At 41.9% G+C, this 20,770-nt stretch overlaps 1 protein-coding gene across 3 annotated transcripts; it reads right to left on the minus strand.

Annotated features, from left to right (window-relative positions):
• Positions 1-631: 631 nt before the first annotated feature.
• FAM217A (family with sequence similarity 217 member A) lies at positions 632-17,662 on the minus strand. Of its 3 annotated transcripts, none has more exons than XM_077353095.1 (7): positions 17,139-17,662; positions 11,787-11,886; positions 10,390-10,471; positions 10,278-10,303; positions 9,061-9,129; positions 8,867-8,946; positions 632-1,953 (listed from the first exon to the last, which is right to left on the minus strand). In XM_077353095.1, exons 1-7 carry the CDS (start codon positions 17,366-17,368, stop codon positions 792-794), a joined length of 1,749 nt encoding a protein of 582 aa, XP_077209210.1. In that variant the 5' UTR covers positions 17,369-17,662; the 3' UTR covers positions 632-791. The 3 variants fall into 3 exon arrangements, with proteins under 3 accessions (XP_077209210.1, XP_077209209.1, XP_077209211.1); XM_077353094.1 differs by lacking the exon at positions 17,139-17,662 and adding an exon at positions 13,992-14,576; XM_077353096.1 differs by lacking the exon at positions 17,139-17,662 and adding an exon at positions 12,535-13,249.
• Between the last annotated feature and the right edge of the window lie 3,108 nt (positions 17,663-20,770).

The following is a 20,770-nucleotide window of genomic DNA, read 5'->3' on the forward strand; positions in this document are numbered from 1 at the left end:
TTCAGGGACACAACTCCATAAGAAGGAACAACGCCGCCGCGTCCGTCTGCAACGGAGGGCTCTAACTTGGGGCGGGAACAAGAGGCGTTCCGGAAACCGCGAAGTTGGAAAGTAATTTGGCTGTAACGTGATGGCACTTCACACAAAGATGTAAAACATTTTGGGTCCTCAAGGGAAAGTTACCATATACAAAACCACAAAGCTAATTCCACTCTTCTGGCAGTGCTCTAGCATTTGATTTCTGCCACCTTCCTTTTGTACCGCAACCTTTTGAAAGTCAGGAGAACTTGAAAACCAGGTTGTTATGTAATTTATGCACAGTATTTGGCCACGTTCAGAACAGTTTGGGGAATGGCTAAACCAGGTGATACAGCCTTAGTATTGGGTAATCAAAGCTACGCATTTTCTGAACATGGGAGATTTCATCCTTAACTCATTTAGTATTGCTCTTTTCCTCACTCTCACCAACACAACAATAGAGGGGCTCTCAGTTGTAACAGAGCTTCTATCAAAGTGTCTTATTTAATTTCTCATTACTGTTTTTCAGTTTAGAATAATAACAAATCAGTGCACATGCTATACTTTATTTCCAAATCCAATACAAATATAGTAAAAAAAATCTGAATACTGCATTAAAACAACACCTACAAGAGAATTGTAATTTACAATTGTTACTAGCCAGTTCATCACTACTAAAGCAGGAATAATGAAAATGATTGCTAAAAACGGGGAGGGGTGAATCTAATATAAATACAAATGACAAATGGACACAATGCTGGCTTTACAGTGAATCACTGATTATCAGCCTGAGAATGTTTGGGCTTTGCCAGAACAGATAGTCTGTGAGAGTTGAGAGGTTTGCCCGTTGATACATCATTTCTACAAGATTTCCTTTTGGTCCTTGGCTGTTTGCACTTTGAACTTTCACCGTCAGCTAAGGGGTTAACAGCAGGTGTGCCGGGTGGTGGCATTTTGACTGCCGTTCGGGTTTTTGCTGAATTTCCAGCGCATGGCGTAGACCTTTGGGCAGCTGCACTGCTGGGGTCTAAAGTCACTGGCGCTTTAGTGCACTTATTGGAGGATGCTCGCATATGCTTTGAATGTAAAGCAGAAATTTGCCCAGAATTCGACTTATTTTGAGAATTGTGGCAAGTCCGCTTTGACGTGTCTGTTTCCTGCACACGAGTGCCACCATTATGAACGTCTCCATTAAAGGTAGGCTGAGGACGCGAAGGATCAACTGCTCTGCGTTGCTTCTGCTGAAGCTTCCTTTTTGTAGAACCGGGGTGGTTGCTAATGATAGGAGAAGCAGATGAGTCCTTTTTCCTTTCTTTCAATATTGTCACGTTCTGTAACCTTTCCATTTCCACCAAGCGAGAAATGAATTTATCAAGTGACTTTTCCAGTGGTGGTTCAACTGATCGTTTCCAGTCGTCCCCCTTGGATGAGGCCAATTTTTGTAAATCCAATGTATTGTAAGGTGACGGAAGGAAATCAGGATATGAAGATGTATTATGCTCCACTGAATAGGAAGCTTCTATGTCTTCTATAGGCTCTGGCCTAAGATTAAGGTTTGACTTTTGTAAATATTTTAACAAAACTGCCCTGCTTTTTGCACCCTCAGATGCATACTTTTCCTCTGCTAGAAGCTTTTCCTTTTTGTGGCTGTTTCCTTTTTTCCAGTTCAATTTCTTTACAGCAGGCGTTTCATCACTACCACTGTCTGTAAGAGGATAAGAACTGGAAGCAGAAGGTTCATGGGTCTTTGTAGAAACGTCCCCATCTCCATTTCTACAACGCTTCACTAACTTTGTCTGTTGGGTTCCAGGATATGAAACGGGCTGGTATTTTTTCACAGGGTGAGAACCTACCCGCTTTGGGTTGGTGTTGATGAAGCTTCCTGGAGTATCACTGGAGCTAGATGGCATTTCTGCTAAATGTTTACTGAAATCTCTGGAGAAAGAGAGAAACGGTATTAATAAGGTCAGGCATGACATTATCTATCTCGGAGACAGTTGTTACTGTCACTGCTGCTGAAGAGGAAGAATAAATCCATTAGCAGATAAACTCCATGATAATACATATTGAAGTGAGACTTCAATATTATCAGCAATTTATTAATCTCACTAATATACAAATGTTCCATATAAAAAAACAGCCTGTTCTTTAACATTGCCTATCACGTCCGCTCCTCTCAGTCTTTTCAACTGATTAGTATGTCATCAGTTGAAAGATATGGCACAATAAATGCAGAGAATTGGCCAAGCTGCATTTTACCATGCCAGATCAAGAGAACAGGAATAGGAATATGTTTAGTCAAATAAACTAGATGGCGCAAGCAAGCTGTGCAAAGAACGAAGGAAGGGGGAATTAATCAGTCTCATCAAAAAGAAAACTCTCCCACCTCTAATTCAATAACTAGCTAGAAAAATGACTAGTAGTTGTGGAAAGACAAGACATAAGGACTTCTTTGGACCTCACATTATCTATGGAATTCATCCTGAAATTCATCTGTCATCAATAGATGATACACCTCTCAGTGGTAGGGAATAGGGGGGCGTGATGTAGCTGAATGTGGTCAGTGCCTTCTGAATGGAGCAAGGCAGAGGAGTTCTAGCAGAGCACACTCTACTTCTTCTTGACTTCACTCCTCTTTTGACACATGTGCAGCCTAAGGACTGGAAGTGATCTCCCCTGCTCTCCAGGCAGTGTTGCCCACATTTTTTTTGAGAGAGATATTCCCCCCCCCCACACACACACACACCCGCAAAGCCTGGATAGTTGTCTGTTGAAACATTTTATAATTAATGTTTTAAAAGCTACCCCCTTACACCTTGAAAACTACTCCTAGAAGAAACACTGATGGGCTTCTGGTTGATACAAAGATCAGTCAACGAGTCCAGTGCACAGTTCTGTGCTAAGATGTAGTCCTGGTGATGTATCGTCATGACGATTGCAAGGGGCATATATTTCCCCTGAGGTTGGCCTTTGACTTTGCTCTAAAAGACCAATTTGTATGCTAGAAAGGAATTAAATAGATCAAAAGGAAAGCATGATGTAGTGTCTTTAGTAAAAGATGGAATACTGAAAATTAAATTTTAGCCAAGACCGTGCAGTCCTGCTGGGCTTTTATTAATATTTTGTAGTTAGTCTGACAAGTCCAGCATAAGTAACTAAAGTGTTTTCCAGACTGTAGGTTGACATTTCTGAAACAAATCTATAATAATTAACAAAAATGGTTTAACTCTTTTCTTATGTCTAGAAAATGGAAACCCGATTATACAGCAACAATCTGGCAAACTAGGTAGTGCATACTGAATATGGTGTATTGTGTTATCAATAAAGAGGCTTTACATTATTTTCCTTCTCATTTTCTTTTTTAGCAGGTTTACTTCTAATGTTTTATTGAATTGATATTACTTGGTCAAATACTGTGTTTAATAAAGTTACTTTTGAGTATAGGAAATTTATTTACTATTAGCTAGATTAAGAAGAATTAAGAACTGTCATACAGGTTATACGGGTTGAATATAGTAGTAGATATATTTGGTATTGGTTATTTAGTATTTAGTATAAGTTTTTTTTAAAGGGGAGGATTTAAAAAATTGATATAGGTAATTAACCCCAAATATGTGCTCTGCTTAAATTATTATATAAACTATGTAAATGAACTGAGTAATGGCTTCAAAGTACTTGATGACATCAGAGCTGCCCTACATTAGCTCTTAATGCAGAGACCAAAGTTCATCCTTCACCAGAAAGTGAACTAGAGTGGAGAGTAATTGAGGACCACTCGATTCTCCTTAAGCAGAACTGAAATCTCTCAAGGGAATCCAGGGTAGGATTAAGCAACATGTTACCCACAAATTGAAGCAGAAGCCTTAAAGGGCAGTGGTCACTCTCAGTTCTGTTGCCAGCCTCAAAACAGCAGGTCTCGAACAAGAGTAAGGGGGATACTACAATGTAATCTATTGGGCTGGCTCCTCATGTGGATAAGAATGTAAATGTGCCACCACCAGGCACATCAAACCTTGTGCTGTGGAGAACAATATGCTGCTGAGAGAGGGACAGCAGTTCTGCTCATCTTAAGCCTGGCTTATTTATAACTATGTAATGTGAAGACTGGTCCAAGAAACAGACTTGTTTGGCACCCTGGTTACTGATATAAGATCAGCCAGATCCTCTTCTGGCATTGAAATCTCCACAGAGCATGAGGTGAGATTTAGGAAATCGTAGAACTAAGGTGTCAAAACTGGTGGACAAATGATCCCCAAAGTCTTCCATGCACTGGGATTTTAGGTGGGATGTAGTTTAGGTGATATGGACAGAGCCAATGGACTGGCCTTGGATCAGGTGGGTCCTGAGATCCACTTTGCAAGGTTTGTACATCATTATGAAGACTGATGTATATGAACACTACCAGGCCCCCCAGTCCCCCATCCCTGGACACAAGTTGACAGCTGGTATAGCAAAGGTTCACTATTTCTGAAGAATAGTGGGATTAGACATCTGGGGCCATGTCTCTTGCAGACATAATATGTAAAGCTGGTATAAGAATAAGAAAAAAAATCACCCTCATGGAGTTTGTTCCCACTTCAATGGATTACGCAACAACAGATGTAATTGTCAATTGGGTCTCTCTATTTTATCTAGCCCTCCTAAAGAATCTACAAAAAATGCAGCTGTTTTTGAAGGACACTTGGTAGGGGTCAGGGAAGTTGTTATCTATCTTCAGTATCCAAATCGTAATCCTCAAGGAAATGGTTAAATATCTGCTCATTACCCTTACCCCTATTAGAGGGATGAGTATAAAGGTATTCTTCGGGCAGGGGGAACACTCAGTCAACAAGAGGTGCCTATGTAGGGTTGGATACATTGAAAAAAATTGGGCTAGGGTTGACTTTACCAGAACCACTTCTGTGTTTACCACACTGGGGATGGAAGTCAGAGTTGTTAATAATAAGGATCTTTCCTTGATTTCCAGAACTTTAGATCTCAATTGCTCCAATCTGTCAGTAATTACTGTTGGCCTGAAGCTGGGAAAGCAGCAAAAGAGCTTATTAGATCCTGCTCCTAAGCACCTTTAAGAGGAGAGCTCTCTTCATTGGTGTTTGCGTTACGCAGGAGGGTCACCCCAGCTTATTAGGTCTTGGTCTAAAGAGTTAGTCTGATGTCGCTTTGGTTGCTTGTCTTGGGCTGCAGAGCTGGGAAGATGTGAAGTCTTCCAGTTGAAAAGTAGAGTTTGAAATGTACTCATAAAAACCCATGTTGGGAATATTCCCTTCGATTTTAGGAAGGCTTTCTGTTGGATTAATAATGAGCGAACAACTGGATAGTCAAAACTCAGTAATGCTTTGTAAGGATTAAAGAGGTTGACGGATTTCAGTTTTAAAAGGCTCATTCTGCTGCCAAATAAAGTTCTTGGTGCTGCTCAGCATGAGATTTTGTATTCGAAAAAGGCATGTAGCCATTGAATTGGAAAAGGCTCAAGCAAACCTTGTGTGGCTGGAGAACTAAATGAGAGATGCCTCCTCTGCTACCAGACAAGGAAGAGCTGGGAACACTTCCATAATCTTACAATACTCCTCCCTGGAGTGTCTATGCAGCTGTTGTCCACTCAGTACTCCTGTTTTATTAAAGGGCTCCTGTTGTTAATCTTAGCTTTGCTTAGGAGCAGGAAAGGAGATAAACTCACCCAGTCCACCTGGGCACTTTCGAACCCCCATCACCTTACACATTTTGTTTCTAATACAAATGCTCCTCTTAAGATACAGAAGCACAGCTCTTTGGAGAAGGAGGAGGAAAAAATGCAAGCAACATGTGCAGCTTACTCAGTTTCTAAACACGAGCTGCATGCAAGTTCCTTCCAAGCTGATTTCAAATGGCCTGACTAGTGAACTTGTTGATAATTTCCAATACCAGCAAGTCCACGAATCTCACATAATCAGCTTCTTACAGCAAAAGGCAAAGGATGAGATACCCTGTCTTTAGGCGCTTCCTGGATGGAAATGTTTATCCATGGTAACTTGACAATGTTTGTTAAAAACGTTGTAAGATGGAGCTTGGGAAATAAGCATCTGCCATCTTCCCCTGCCAATACTTATAAAAACTGCAGATGGCAGGCATTCCCTTCCCACACACAGGATTGTATACTTAACTAAATAAATGTAAAAATAATGACTATTATGAAATACATGTTCATCATTCAGTAACAGCAGCAACAACAAAATCTAGAGTCAGAACGATGTTTTACCCATTTGTTGTTGATGTTAGCTGCGAAGTCGAGTCCGCCCCATTGTGGCTTTAGTTTAGAGTAACTGTGAGAACCAAGAAACAAAAGTCTACAACTACAAGTTGTTGTTGTTGTTGTTAGTTGCAAAGTCGTGTCTGACCCATTGCAACCCCATGGACAATGATCCTCCAGGCCTTCCTGTCCTCTACCATTCCCCGGAGTCCATTTAAGTTTGCACCGACTGCTTCAGTGACTCCATCCAGCCACCTCATTCTCTGTCGCCCCCTTCTTCTTTTGCCCTCGATCGCTCCCAGCATTAGGCTCTTCTCCAGGGAGTCCTTCCTTCTCATGAGGTGGCCAAAGTATTTGAGTTTCATCTTCAGGATCTGGCCTTCTAAGGAGCACTTTGGGCTGATCTCCTCTAGGATGGAGCGGTTTGTTTGCCTTGCAGTCCAAGGGACTCGCAAGACTTCTACAGCACCAGAGTTCAAAAGCCTCATATACACTCATATACATATTTAATTGATTGGTTAATCCTATGAGCTTCAGCCGGTTAGCTGATCAATCAATTGCAGTTACAATTTAGTTTCAAAGCAAGCTGCCTCAGCATTAAGCCTCAGGGTTGGCCAAACTGTGGATCTCCAGCTGTCTATTGACTACAGTTCCCATGTAGTCCAGTGCTGGCAGGGGCTCATGGGAATTGTAGTCCATGGACATCTGGAGAGCCACAGTTTGGCCACCCTGCTCTAAAGTCAAATCACGTTTATTTGTATATTCACAGATCAGAATAGAAAGATTAAGCATTTTAAAAAACCTAAAAAAAAGTTAGGTGATATAAAAATTAAAATTTGCAATGTAAGTAACTAAAAGGACATGTGATTATAATGGCTGTAAGTCGTTTGTATCTTTCGGTAAAGCCTAAATCCATCCTGTTCCTGCCACCATCTATACTTCACACATGGCATAATTCTAGCATAAGCTTTTGTGTCCTGTAATCTACTTGTCAAATGTTTGAGCTGAGCCAACTTCTGCAGGCATATTTATTATTAATTTTTAAAATTTATTTCCATTATGTCTCAATGAGACTCTAAGTGACTGTGCAAGTAAAGACAATCAACAGGATGGGACATCCAACAAACCATGCAACAAAACAATTGGCATACTGAAACTATCAACCACCTGGACATTCTTTCTAGCTGTGTGAAGGTTTAACACTTTAGACTCCTGATTCAGCAGTCTGAGGCTTGCTTTTAAAGTACTGTCTGTCAAAGCACGACATGACATCACTGTGATAGCCAATACTGCTGAATAGGAAAGGGAAGTCATAAAAATTAATAACATGTCACACATTTGCATAACTGGGCATGGGACTGCTGTTTTTAGCACCAGATCTGCATTCCCCTAATGCAAGGGTAGTCAAACTGCGGCCCTCCAGATGTCTATGGACTACAATTCCCAGGAGCCCCCTGCCAGCGAATTGTAGTCCATGGACATCTGGAGGGCCGCAGTTTGACTACCCTGCCCTAATGTCTAGTTCCAGCATTATTCAGCAGAAATAAAGGGCTGTCAGCTGGTTCAGCTGTTTTAATATGTAACGGATCTACTCCATGTTTACTGGAGAGAAATCAATGGGACTGCTAAGTAAACATACACCGGATTGAGCTGAATGATTTTAAGATGGAGATTGCAAAACGGGAGTTTCAACTGAATGATCATGATGGAAATGATAACAATATAATTTTGTCAAAACTTATTGCAAGCAGAAACTTCAGTGCAGGCAGTTAAACTTGTGCAAATATTTAGAATCAAAAGGTTGGTATGCAGCTCAAGTAATATAAATGTATGTATTTTCTTCTGTGAGTAGGATCATTCAGGAGGTTAGACCACATCCCGCAACATGAGGTGCAAGATGCCATGGCAGAATTCTAGACCCTAACACTTCATCTGAAAATATTATCTCAATTTAGTAAAGTAGGAGCACATGAAAGATATGTCTTCATTACACATTTCTTCCTAATGTGTGCACTGTATGCTACTGTTTCTTCCTGAAGTGTTCACTGTATTCGGGCATTGTTTGTGTGTCAATCTTGGCTTATCCATAATCATTACCAAATAATAGATAGGCAGGCAGGCAGGCAGACAGACAGTATTCAGGCATGGCATCTCCTAATATCCCTCCATTCTATCAATTGTTTTGCTACTTTTCCACTATTAAAATGTAATGTGATGATGTATATGCAGATATAACTTTACACATGTCCAACAATGCAATAATCTCTATGAATGATCACATCTCTTTTCAGTTTTGTCTCCTTTCGTTTTTTCTTATGTTGAACATCCCTAGACACTTAAGCATCCAATGACGCATCTCGCCCCAACACTTTTCACTGTTTTGCAGTACTCAGCAAATCAAATTTCATAGGTTCCTATGCGTATATGATGGACTTTTTAAAAAAACGAGTCTCAAATCACTGCAGAAAGACACAATTATGCACACACAAAAAACCAAGAGACAGAAGAACATAAGAAACTTCAAAACAAAGGAGTTCTGATACACTATAAGGTTGATATTTTGGCACACCTGTCCAGTTGTTCCACTTAATTTACATTTACAGTGCTAATAAATTTCTTTACCTGCTCACTGAATTGGTTCCTTGGTGATATGTATGGCTCCAAGATTGGTTGGCCTCTTGTTTGCTGCTGTTTGGATTGAGCTGAAATGAGCAAAACATGTCCAGCAACAAGCTATTAATATGCAAGTCAGAATAAACACAGAGAATACACAAAGAATCAAATGGTATTAAAGGATTTCAGCAAATAAATACTACCTGTGCTGTCCTGCTATTTTTTGTCACGTTAAGAGCTGTCATCTGTTCCATTGCAGCTTTATAATGTTCCTGTAAAACAGCAGAGTCACTGCAATACTGAGAGGTACATTAGTTCTAAACTTTAATTTTTCATTGGTGTTCCATATTTTGATCCCACTACTAATTTTAGTTCCTCCTGTTAAACCCCCATGAACTTCATACAAGTTTCAACAGAATATGCATCTGAGCTGACCTTTTGTCAAAAGGTACAGATATACAACTCTAGATTTCAAGAAAAAACCCTGCCAAAAGAAGAGAGGAAGCATCCCCAGAAGGGGCATCAGAGTGGCAATACAGATGTTATTATTTCTTGCTACAATTTTTGTTTGGGCTGTTAACTTATTTACTCTACAAAGGCAAATAGCTGGTGGTGTTGCTGACAACCTTAGGCAGTTGACCCTTTGCAAAGTCTGAGCTTAAAACATCTGCGAATGCTAACAGGCTGGAGATCCCTGGCCCACACAATGTTTGTCTGGTCTCGACCAGGGCCACGGCTTTTTCGGCCCCGGCCCCCGCATGGTAGAAGGAGCTTCCAAAAGAGCTGAGGACCCTGACAGAACGAATGCGGTTCCGCAGAGCCTGTACAATGGAGCTCTTTCTCCAGGCATTTGGTTAAAGCCAGATGGAAGGAAAATCTTAGCCTCCTCCAATGTGCCCAATGATATTAGCTCCCCGGATATGTGCCAGTCTGGGAGCTGGGGCAGGAGGGGAATATCTGGTGTGGGGATGTGGGTGGGATTTTTAATGGATTTTTACTGTTGTACTGTTATTTTATGTTGTAAGCCACCAGGAGCTGGCAGGCCAGGAGCGGCGGCCTAGAAATTGAAGAAATTAAAAAATAAATAAATAAATTCCAGCCAAAAACAGTTCCCACCAGGGAGCTGCAGCAACAAAGGCAACTAGCAATCTAAGCGATGCTGGCCCATGGTGGTACTTCACAGGATATTTGACATTACGAAGGTGTTATGACTACAGTTGCATTAGCATAACCTCACAAATTAAGATATTGGTTCTTTCTGTAAAGAAAAGGCCAGAGGGGAATCCTTCAATGGCAGACAGTTATTATTGGACACCCATCCATGTCTGGATAATGTAGATATCTCTGTGAACTGAAAACTGGAACAAGAAACCATAGTTGCAAAGTATTATTTAAAAAGTGATGCTTATTTTGCTCTTACCTTAAAGTATGAGCTTCCAAGTAGACCTGTAAAAGACCAGGAGTTATGTTTTATTAACATATATTTGCTTGTATTGAATTTGCTTGTGTTGAAAATATTTATACTTGTTTACCTCCACTGCCAACCTTGAGTCCTGGTATATTTAATCTATTTTCAGCAGAGCCATCAGAATCCGGATCACAATTGTGTTGTGTCTGCAAGGACATATTTTTATTGTTTCATGCCAACTGTATTTATAGCATATATATCAAACATAATTTAGGTTTGTATTTTATAAAGAATGTGTGTGTGTGTGCAAGAACTGCAGTCAGGAACTATATAAACTAGATCCATCAGCATGAATAATGAACACTTGTTCCTGTATTTATTGCAAAAGCAACTAAACATTCCAAAGTCTCCTTCTTTCACTGAGGTCCACATAAATAGATCTGACTGAAGATTCTTTCTTTTATCTAGTCAGTTTCCATATGAAATGCAAGCGATTTTAAAATGTCTCAAATAATACCTGGTCCTGGGGGGAAATATGTTACAGCATAAATCAAGGGTATCCACAAAGGCCAAGATTCAAAGGGTTGTACATGACGTTCCATGTGCCCTCATGATCTAACACTCCCCCGTTCCCATGAACATCAGCTATCCATACTGAAGGGAACATCCAGAGGGCAGCTATAGTAAAAAAAATCAGTGGCATACAAATATTCCAGGAAAAGAAAAATGGAATGAGCTGCTTGTATCAATTCTGTGCTGGTCACTATCAGGAATTCTGTTCACTAAAATCTGGCACTATGAGGACTGGAAGCACAGAACATTAATTGGAAAACTAGGGCCATCTAGCTGAGATGTCAGCATCAGCATGACCACTCAGCAAAATCCTACCCTCAGTCATTTAGTCAAGAATTTATCATGAGCAAACAAATGGTATCGTCCTACCACCAAGCGTTCTGGTGGATTGAGTTCTGTAGGCACACCAGAAACACATAATAAATTTGAAGTGTCCCACAAATTTGCTTATTGGGGTCACATTGTTAATCATTTCTCATGATGTTTGCCAGATATACAACTGCAATTCATGAAAACATTTCATTTAGTTAGAATATTCTTATTCCTAAATGTTTTCCTCAAATGTGAAAACACTAGCTCAACTATAAAAGAATTTTGACAGAGATAAAACTCATGAGACTTACTTTCTTTTGCCTGTAGCTAACACGGTTTTAGAATTCTTTTGCCATCAAATTTTCAATGTACTCAGTAGCCATAATGGTAAACTTTTTTTTTTTTAACTTTCAGTTCTCAAGATTCAACAAGTACAAAAATGCCGTAACACATGGCAGACTCTTGTTTTATGCTGTTCTACAATGTTCTTTTCATTGACCCTCAGGCTTGAAGTTTGGATTTTGTCCAATATTTTTTTCATTCTTAATGTGATGCACTTTTACCTACTTGATTATGAAACACATGTGGGGAAATATTCTGTGTAGAAAGTGATCCCCGAAACCAAAGCTCACCTACCTGGCGTGTAAAGCGATTTAGTGGGAGACTGGTCCCATAAATGCCAGGAACAATTTCATTTTTTTCCATTACGTTAGGAGACTTGCTCGTTTTGTTTCCCCTGTGAAAAATTGATAGCAAAAATGGACAATTTATGAGAGCATAAGCAGCCTCATTGGTGCAAGTAGCAGTGTTAGGTCACCTACTACTATAGTTAGGATTGTCAAAGTGAAAATACAAATGCTGCCTTGGGCTGCAGCCTTATGAAATGAAAGGGTGTCTGGTCACCCACCCATCCTGGATCATGATCCCCCCCCATCTCTAAGGGAGAAATGGCAGCATTCAGGTGTGTTGGCTGAAATATTAGAAAAGGTGGCCAGTGGCAGGAAGGATGCAAGCCAAAAAAAGCATTCCAAGGGATTTTCCTATACAGAAATACTTGGAGTAACTTCATCTCTTTGACAGTAGCATAGTATGCCAAGGGTTCCCAATTTCCAGGTGAGACCTGGCAATTTCCTGGGATTACAAGTGCTTTTCAGGCAAAAAAGATCAGTTGCCCTATATACCTGGCTGAAGTCCTTCCCCTTCCCAAACCCTGCCCTTCCCACAATTAATCCCCAAATCTCCGGGAATTTCCCAATCCAGAGCCGCCAGTCCTACAACCAATAGTGCATTGGAGAAAGAGGTTTAAAAAAAACCACACCAGCTTTCTGCATTTCGAGAGGAGAGTGTGTATTGTTTTAAGAATAAATATAGAGTCCAGCAGCACCTGTAAGGCCAACCAAGTTTTATTAAAGGTACGAGCTTTCATGTGCACACAAACTTCCTCAGATAGTTGTTTTAACAATGTTTGCATCTGTTAGATTGCGAGATTTTTGCTATTCAATTGAGCGCCTCTTGCTAACTCAGAAAGCAGCAGGAAGCACGTTTAAAATCAAACACCCATCCTAATGATGTCCTTTGGCCCCTCACATTCCTGATTGATTGTTAAATGTTTCCATTTCCACGAGGCAGCATCAACATGGTGCACAATACGTGAAGCAAATCTGATTTTTATGCTAGAAATAAGGCTCCTTCCTAGTTGTACTGGAGGGCGGGGGCAGTTTCCTTTCTAATCTTGGACCAGAGCACGTGGAGTTCCTTCGGTCCGATGGCAGCGAAGGGCAGCGAAGCACGAGAAGCGCAAGCCGCGGCGTCCGTCTGCAACGGAGGGCTCTAACTTGGGGCGGGAACAAGAGGCGTTCCGGAAACCGCGAAGTTGGAAAGGTGGGCGTGTTTTTGCTTCGGGGGCGGAGACTCCCACACCGCCCGCCTTCTCCCCAGGCTCTCTGCTTCGGCCACCGCCTCACCCCTACCCCGGGCAGCTCCTGCAATCCCCGTGCGGGTCTCTGGCCGCGCCACTCCCGCCCGGGTACATGGCCGGCTAGGGCAGGGCAGGGCAGGGCAGGGCAGGGCAGGGCACCGCTGGGTAGGCCCAGGCCTTTCCTCCGCCGAGGCCTTCTCTGCGCGGTGCAGGGAGCCGGTCGCTATGGGAACGGGCCTAGCAGCAGCTGCAGCAGAAGCCCACGAGGCCCACGATGGCGACGCTGGCTTTCCTGCTCTGCCCGCTCCTAGCGGCTGTGGACATCGGGGGTCCCTCATGCCGACTCCCATCTAAGCGTCCTCTTTCGTTTTCCCCATTGAGGGAAGAGCAAGAGGTCCCCAGCAGGACAAGTCGCCCACGCTCTCCGCACCTCCCCCCCCCCACCTCCAGGTTTCACATCTCTAGCTGCAGCTGCACTTTCAATATATGTATCACAATGCAGGAGCCTTCCTTTTAATATTCCTAATAATCCCAGTGTGAAATTTGCCTTTAGATACGGGGGGGGGGGGGATTCCATACTGTGGTGATGCAGCCATATATCTCATTGGGGTATATATTATTCTTCCTAATACTTATAGAGTCTTAGTGCTGATTTTGGTCATGATCCAACCAAAGTTAAGCACTTTTTAATTTCAATGTGAGCATTAAAAATACTATGTCAGATTTCAGTGCGAGAAAAGGAATAGGACTTTTGCCGGGTCTGAGACCTAAGCCTCTACGGACATATTCAAGTGACATTTAATAGTAACCAGCCCACGAGCTTGTTTTCTCATATCTATGAAATATTGCCACAAAATCTCCACTAAATTTAATGTAAAAGTATTATGTATCAATGCCTTATTTTTAGCCCATTTGAAACTTACATGTTAATGTCAGGGAGACCTGGTTGATCCTTTTCTTCAGCCTGAAATTTACGCAGAAGTTTTTTCCTGGAATAAAAAGTTGTGCTACACGAATTCACTATGGGTAGTCTGCTGCTTTGTGCTTTTTCAGCAGCAGGCCGGGTTGCATTATTATCGGAGGAGCTGCCTCCTTGTGAAGAGTACACAACAGGTGCTTTGGGTAGACGAAGTGGTTTCTGCTTCAATGCCATTGTAAGAGCAGCCTTGACTATGGGACCCAAGCACTTGAGAGCAATTATGGGTTGAGGTTGGTTTAATTAATAAACCTCACCTGTAACAATGTAAAATATTGTTATCCAAAGCAGAGGTAAACTGCTTTGTTCTTCTCCTGATATATCTCAATTGAGATATGCAAGGAATTGTTAAATTCTCACTTCAAAAACACTGCTTTTTCAAAGCCCAGAAATGAGAGATCTGGTAAAAGTGACCACAGCTAGGAAATACCTCTTCACGCTGTCACTTCCATAAACCCAGTGTGGCTTGAGTGTCTTTGCTACAGTTAGCCTCTAAGAATCTTATGATGTCATGTGTCATTATTATGTCATTCTGACTCAGGTTCAAACTACATGTGGTACTGAGTTCAAAATTCTTTCTGTTATACCTTCTATTACAGTGGTCCCCAACTCCCAGTTTGGAGTCCGGGACCGGTCCATGGTTCAGTTGGTACCGGGCCGCAGCACCCCTTCATCCTCCTCCCCAGCTGCTGCCTCGGGGCAGCCCTGCCACTCTGCTGCTGGCTCACCTTTGGTGCTCTCTGGTGGCCGCCATGGCTGGGGTTTCCCCTCGATGTGGCACTGTGCAGCTGCTGCTGGCAGCACCCCCCAGCAGGCGGTGGGAAGTGAGGGGCACTGGTGGGAAAGCAAGTGGAGCAGGGGCTCAGGCGGCAGTGATGTCCTTTGGCAAAATACTACCTCCCCCCCCGCCCCGGGCTTCAGTAAAATTGTCAATTGTTGACCGGTCCCCGGTGATAAAAAGGTTAGGGACCACTGTTCTATTATACCTTTTGGAACCCAAAGCAGCCTGGGCAAACTGTAAGTCCAAGGGGGGCAAATAGAGAGAGGCTGCTTACTTCTGTGGATTTTCCAAATCATAATGTCACCAAATTACTTTAAAAAAAAACATTTTTATTCATTTCAATTCTGTCTCTCCTCTAATAATGTCTGAGGTGGTGTACAGTTACTAAAATACAACAGAATATAACTTTAGAAAAGTAATACCAATAAAGCAAAACAGCATACATAGCCAAATTAACTATCAAGCAGCATCTTAAAAAAAAACAGTAGAGGGTTACATTCTATTTGAAAACCAAGAAGTTCATCTGGCACCATAAAAATACTCAGAGTATATGTCAGCAAAGGGGGAAAGAGAAAGCCATTTTTCATCCCTGTCTATGGATGGCAGACCCCAGGTGGAATTAGAGCTCATCTCCAGCCTAAAGAAATGGCTGCTTTGGAGGGTAGACTCCATAGCATTAATTTCCACAGTTTGAACTGCTGAATCTTTTCTGTTAAAGACCTGGGGCCATATATCTGAAGGACTGCCTTTATCTGCATAGGCAGCTTCATTCATCCCAAGGTCTCTCCCTTGTGCAAGGCATGTTTGGCTAAAGGTCAGGCTTGAGCCTTTTTAGTGGTTGCCCAGTGTCTCTGGAATGGCCTCCTAAAACAGATCAGAGGCGTTCCTGCCGTTGTAGCTCTTCAGCAAGGCTGAAAAACAGCTGGTCCAAAGAGCTTTTCAGGAAGTCTGTGCTTGGGCAGAGGGAGAATACCTATAGGGTGGTAGACTTTGTCTATACCAGTGGTCCCCAACCTTTTTGTCACCGGGGACCGGTCAACGCTTGACAATTTTACTGAGACCCGGGGGGGGGGGGTAGTCTTTTGCCGAGGGACGTTGCCACCCCTGTTCCACTTGCTTTCCCGCTGGCGCCCCTGACTTCCCGCTGTTTGCTGGGGGGGGGGGTGCTAGCAGCAGCAGCTACACATACCCAGGGGGAGCCCCAGCCATGGCGGCTGCTGGAGAGCACCAAAGGTGAGCCGGCGGCAGAGTGGCAGGGCAGCCCCTGAGGCAGCAGGTTCCAGTTCTACACTACCTGTTATGAGATGGAACCAGAACTGTATGGGGTATTTGAGATTCAACTAGAGATGATGTAAAATTTCCAGGAAAATGTGATGTTTTTTTTCTTTTCTGGGTTGTTTCTGGGGTGGGCCCCCACACTGCCCACCTTCCCCCCCCCGGGAATTGAAATTTGGCAGAAAAACTGTGATATATTCAGTACTAATTGTCCAATCAGCCCTAAATTAATTTTATGGTTTTAACAACATAAAATGTGTTATTTATAACTTTCTTAGTATATAAAATTGCAACATGTGACATGTTTGTGGAATTTAGAAATTATCATTGCATTCATTCTCCCATCATGAAGATGAGATGCCTAAATGCATCTTGGACTTAAAAGCTGTCTTTGTCTTCAGCATACCTACCCTTGTCTTGAAAAATATTTAACTCATTCTAAAAGTGAAAATATTTCATGGGAGTTTTTTCAGTACTTTCAAATATTTTCAATTTTTCTGTTGGGAGAATTTGGATGGAAAAAATGAACCCCCCCATTTTTTCCTAACCTCCCCCCTCTCCAGCTTTCACATCTCTAGCTGCAGCTGCACTTTAAATATATGTATTACAATGCAGGAGCCTTCCTTTTAATATTCCTAATAATCCCAGTGTGAAATTTGCCTTTAGATGCGGAGGGGGGGGGGAATTCCATACTGTGGTGATGCAGCCATATATCTCATTGGGGTATATATTATTCTTCCTAGTACTTATAGAGTCTTAGTGCTGATTTTGGTCATGATCCAACCAAAGTTAAGCACTTTTTAATATCAATGTGAGCATTAAAAATACTATGTCAGATTTCAGTGCGAGAAAAGGAATAGGACTTTTGCCGGGTCTGAGACCTAAGCCTCTACGGACATATTCAAGTGACATTTAATAGTAACCAGCCCACAAGCTTGTTTTCTCATATCTATGAAATATTGCCACAAAATCTCCACTAAATTTAATGTAAAAGTATTATGTATCAATGCCTTATTTTTTAGCCCATTTGAAACTTACATGTTAATGTCAGGGAGACCTGGTTGATCCTTTTCTTCAGCCTGAAATCTACGCAGAAGTTTTTTCCCGGAATAAAAATTTGTGCTACACGAATTCACTATGGGTAGTCTGCTGCTTTGTGCTTTTTCAGCAGCAGGCCGGGTCGCATTATTATTGGAGGAGCTGCCTCCTTCTGAAGAGTACACAACGGTTGCTTTGGGTAGACGAAGTGGTTTCTGCTTCAATTCCATTGTAAGAGCAGCCTTGACTATGGGACCCAAGCACTTGAGAGCAATTATGGGTTGAGGTTGGTTTAATTAATAAACCTCACCTGTAACAATGTAAAATATTGTTATCCAAAGCAGAGGTAAACTGCTTTGTTCTTCTCCTGATATATCTCAATTGAGATATGCAAGGTATTGTTAAATTCTCACTTCAAAAACACTGCTTTTTCAAAGCCCAGAAATGAGAGATCTAGTAAAAGTGACCACAGCTAGGAAATACCTCTTCACGCTGTCACTTCCCTAAACCCAGTGTGGCTTGAGTGTATTTGCTACAGTTAGCCTCTAACAATCTTATGATGTCATTATGTGTCATTATTATGTCATTATGACTCAGGTTCAAACTACATGTGGTACAGAGTTTGCTGGGGGGGGGTGTGCTACCAGCAGCAGCTGCGCAGTGCCATACCGAGGGGGAGCCCCAGCCATGGCGCCTGCTGGAGAGCACCAAAGGTGAGCCGGCGCCAGAGTGGCAGGGCAGCCCCTGAGGCAGCAGCCAGGGAGGAGCCGCGGCCCGGTACCAACTGATCTACGGACCGGTAGCAGTCCCTGGACCGGGGGTTGGGGACACTGGTCTATACAGTGTTATTAACACAGCCATGCACACCTGAGCATGCCAGTTCCAAGCCCAGGTAAATGGGGAAAGTTAAGGAAAGAACCGGCAAACTACCTTGTAAAAATTTTGCCAAGAAAATCCTATGGTACAGCTCTCAAACAATTTCAATATGCTGCCTAATGGTGAGCCCCTCAGGCCAGAAGGTACCCAACAAGTGACTGAGGAGGAGCAAGGACCTGCAGATTTTATGACACGCTCTAGATTTTATGACACACCTGAGGCAAATTCAGCAGGAAATCCAGGTGCTGATGCTGCCAGTGGTAAAAGCAAGGCTCTGTGCTTCACGAAGATGCATCGAATAGCAACTTGGAATGTTAGAGGAATGACTGGAAGTTGTCAAAAGAGAAATGGCCAGGTTGAACATCAGCCTCCTTGGTATCAGTGAAGTACATTGGACAGATGATAGTTTCTTTCGATTGGAGAATTTTACCATCTACTATTCAGGGACACAACTCCATAAGAAGGAAACGTAGCTTTCATTGCAAGCAAAAAAAAAAAAAAAAATGACTGAGCAGTGGAAAGTTTTTCAACAATCAATGATCAAATCATGACAATTCAAATTTGTGCCAAGCCAATAAATATCACAGCTATCCAAGTATATGTTCTGACAACTGATGTAACAGAGGGAGAAATTGAAGATTTCTATACTGCCATTCAAGACACTTTAAAATGAGTACCCCAAATTGATGTTATTTTCATAATGGGTGACTTGAATGCAAAAGTTGGTACACAAGCAGAGACATTAGTGGGAACTTCAGACTGGGAGAAAAGAATGATGCAGGTGATCGATCATCTGGCACAATTCTGTCATGCAAATCAGTTTTGCATCATGAACACTTGGTTCAAACAGCATAAATGTCTCCTATACACTTGGACATCACCAAATGGACTACACAGAAACCTAATCAGCTATATCTTATGCAGCTGACAATGGTCCAGTTCAATCCTTGATGTCAAAACATATCCCGTTGTTGATTGCAGTTCAGATCATGAACTGTTACTGGCTAAAATCAAAACAAAGCTCTGCAACATAAAGAGAACATCAGGGTTAGGGATGTTTGATGTAAATAAAATTCTGCTAACATATGCAGTAGAGGTCAAAAATCCATTTCAACTATTGGATGTGACAGAGGACATACTGCACAAGAAGCCAGGGGGAAAAAATCTAAATAGCTCTCAGATAAAACTATAAGAATGGCTGAATGTAGAAAAGGAGCAAAAGCTGCAGGAAAAAGGGAAGAAGCAAGAATCAGAAATGTAAGTAGTCAGAAGATTACAAAAATAAAGAAGGGAAGGAAATGACTAACCAACAAAGCATCAAGAACAGGTGGCGGGAATATACAGAAGTACTGTATGAATGCAGTATGGAAATTCACTCTCTGCAAAATGAATAAGAAATAGAAATAGAACTTGAGCCGGCCATTCTTGAGGAGGAAGTTGAACAAGTCTTGAGTCCATCGCTAAACAATAAGTCCCCGGGCATTGACAGCAGTGGAACTGCTGAGATGTGTACAATTTTGTGCCAGAAAATCTGGGAAACTAATAAATGGCCAGAGGAGTGGAAACCATATGTGTTCATCCCACTACCTAAAAATGGTGACTCAGAAAACTGTTCCAATTACTGTACAACAGCCCACATTTCTCATGCTGGTAGGATCCTTCTCAAAATCATACAACAATGCATAGCGAAAACCATTGAAAGAGAATTACCAGATGTTCAAGCTGGCTTTTGATGGGGGCGTGGCTTTCGTGATCACATAGTAAACCTGCACTAGATTTTGGAAAAGTTACAGGAATATCAGAAGGCTGTCTACATCTGCTTTATTTACAAGAAAGCTTTTGATTGTGTGGATCACAACAAATTGTGGGAAGCCCTGCAAAATCTTGGGATACCAGTGTATTTGATCAAACTTATGCAGTCGCTCTGTGCAAACCAAGAAGCCATTGTATATGGACCATTTGGTAACTGGTTCATAATAGAGAAAGTAGTGCCCCAAGGTTGTATTCTTTCCCTCTTCCTGTTTAATTTGTATGCTGAAATCGTTATGAGTGAGATTGAACTCAATCAAACACTGGAATAATCTTCAGTATACTGATGACACTACCCTCTTGTCAGAAACTAAGGAAGGCATAAAACAGCTATCAAGGTCAATGAAGTAAGTAAGAAATTTGGCCTTTTCTTAAACACTAAAAAGAATGCCTTAAATTGGAACATGAGTTATCCAATGCTAACAATTACTTTTCAGCTAAATTGCAATGCTTGTCAATAGAATTGGCTCACATATTGAGCTGCCAGGCATCAATCATACAGTAATTTAGTAATAGTAATAATCTAGTAGTAAACACATAGGAATGCTAGTCTCCAGGTGGAACCTGAGGTTCCTTCAGAATTATTGGTCATCTCCAGACTAAAGAGACAAGTTTCCCTGAAGAAAATGGCTACTTGGGAGGGTGGACTCCATAGCCTTGTACTCCACTGAGGTCCCCGCCCTCCCCAAATCACTGCCCCTCCCAACTCCATCCCCAAAGTCTCCAGGTATTTCCCAATCCAGAGCTGGCAACCCTGTATACACATTCAGTATAAAGTTTTCCTAAATTATTGTATATCTGGACTGTGGTTCTGTCCTACTTGTATGGATACATAGTACGTATGGAATGCCCTTAGTAGTAACCTGGCATGCCGAATTTAAGTTTAGGATTGCCTGTTGGATCTGCATGTGTCAGACTGCTGTTAAGGCCACAGGAGCAGAACCAGT

Source organism: Paroedura picta, chromosome 9 (genome assembly GCF_049243985.1).
Source record: "Paroedura picta isolate Pp20150507F chromosome 9, Ppicta_v3.0, whole genome shotgun sequence".
NCBI classification, from domain to species: Eukaryota; Metazoa; Chordata; class Lepidosauria; order Squamata; family Gekkonidae; genus Paroedura; species Paroedura picta.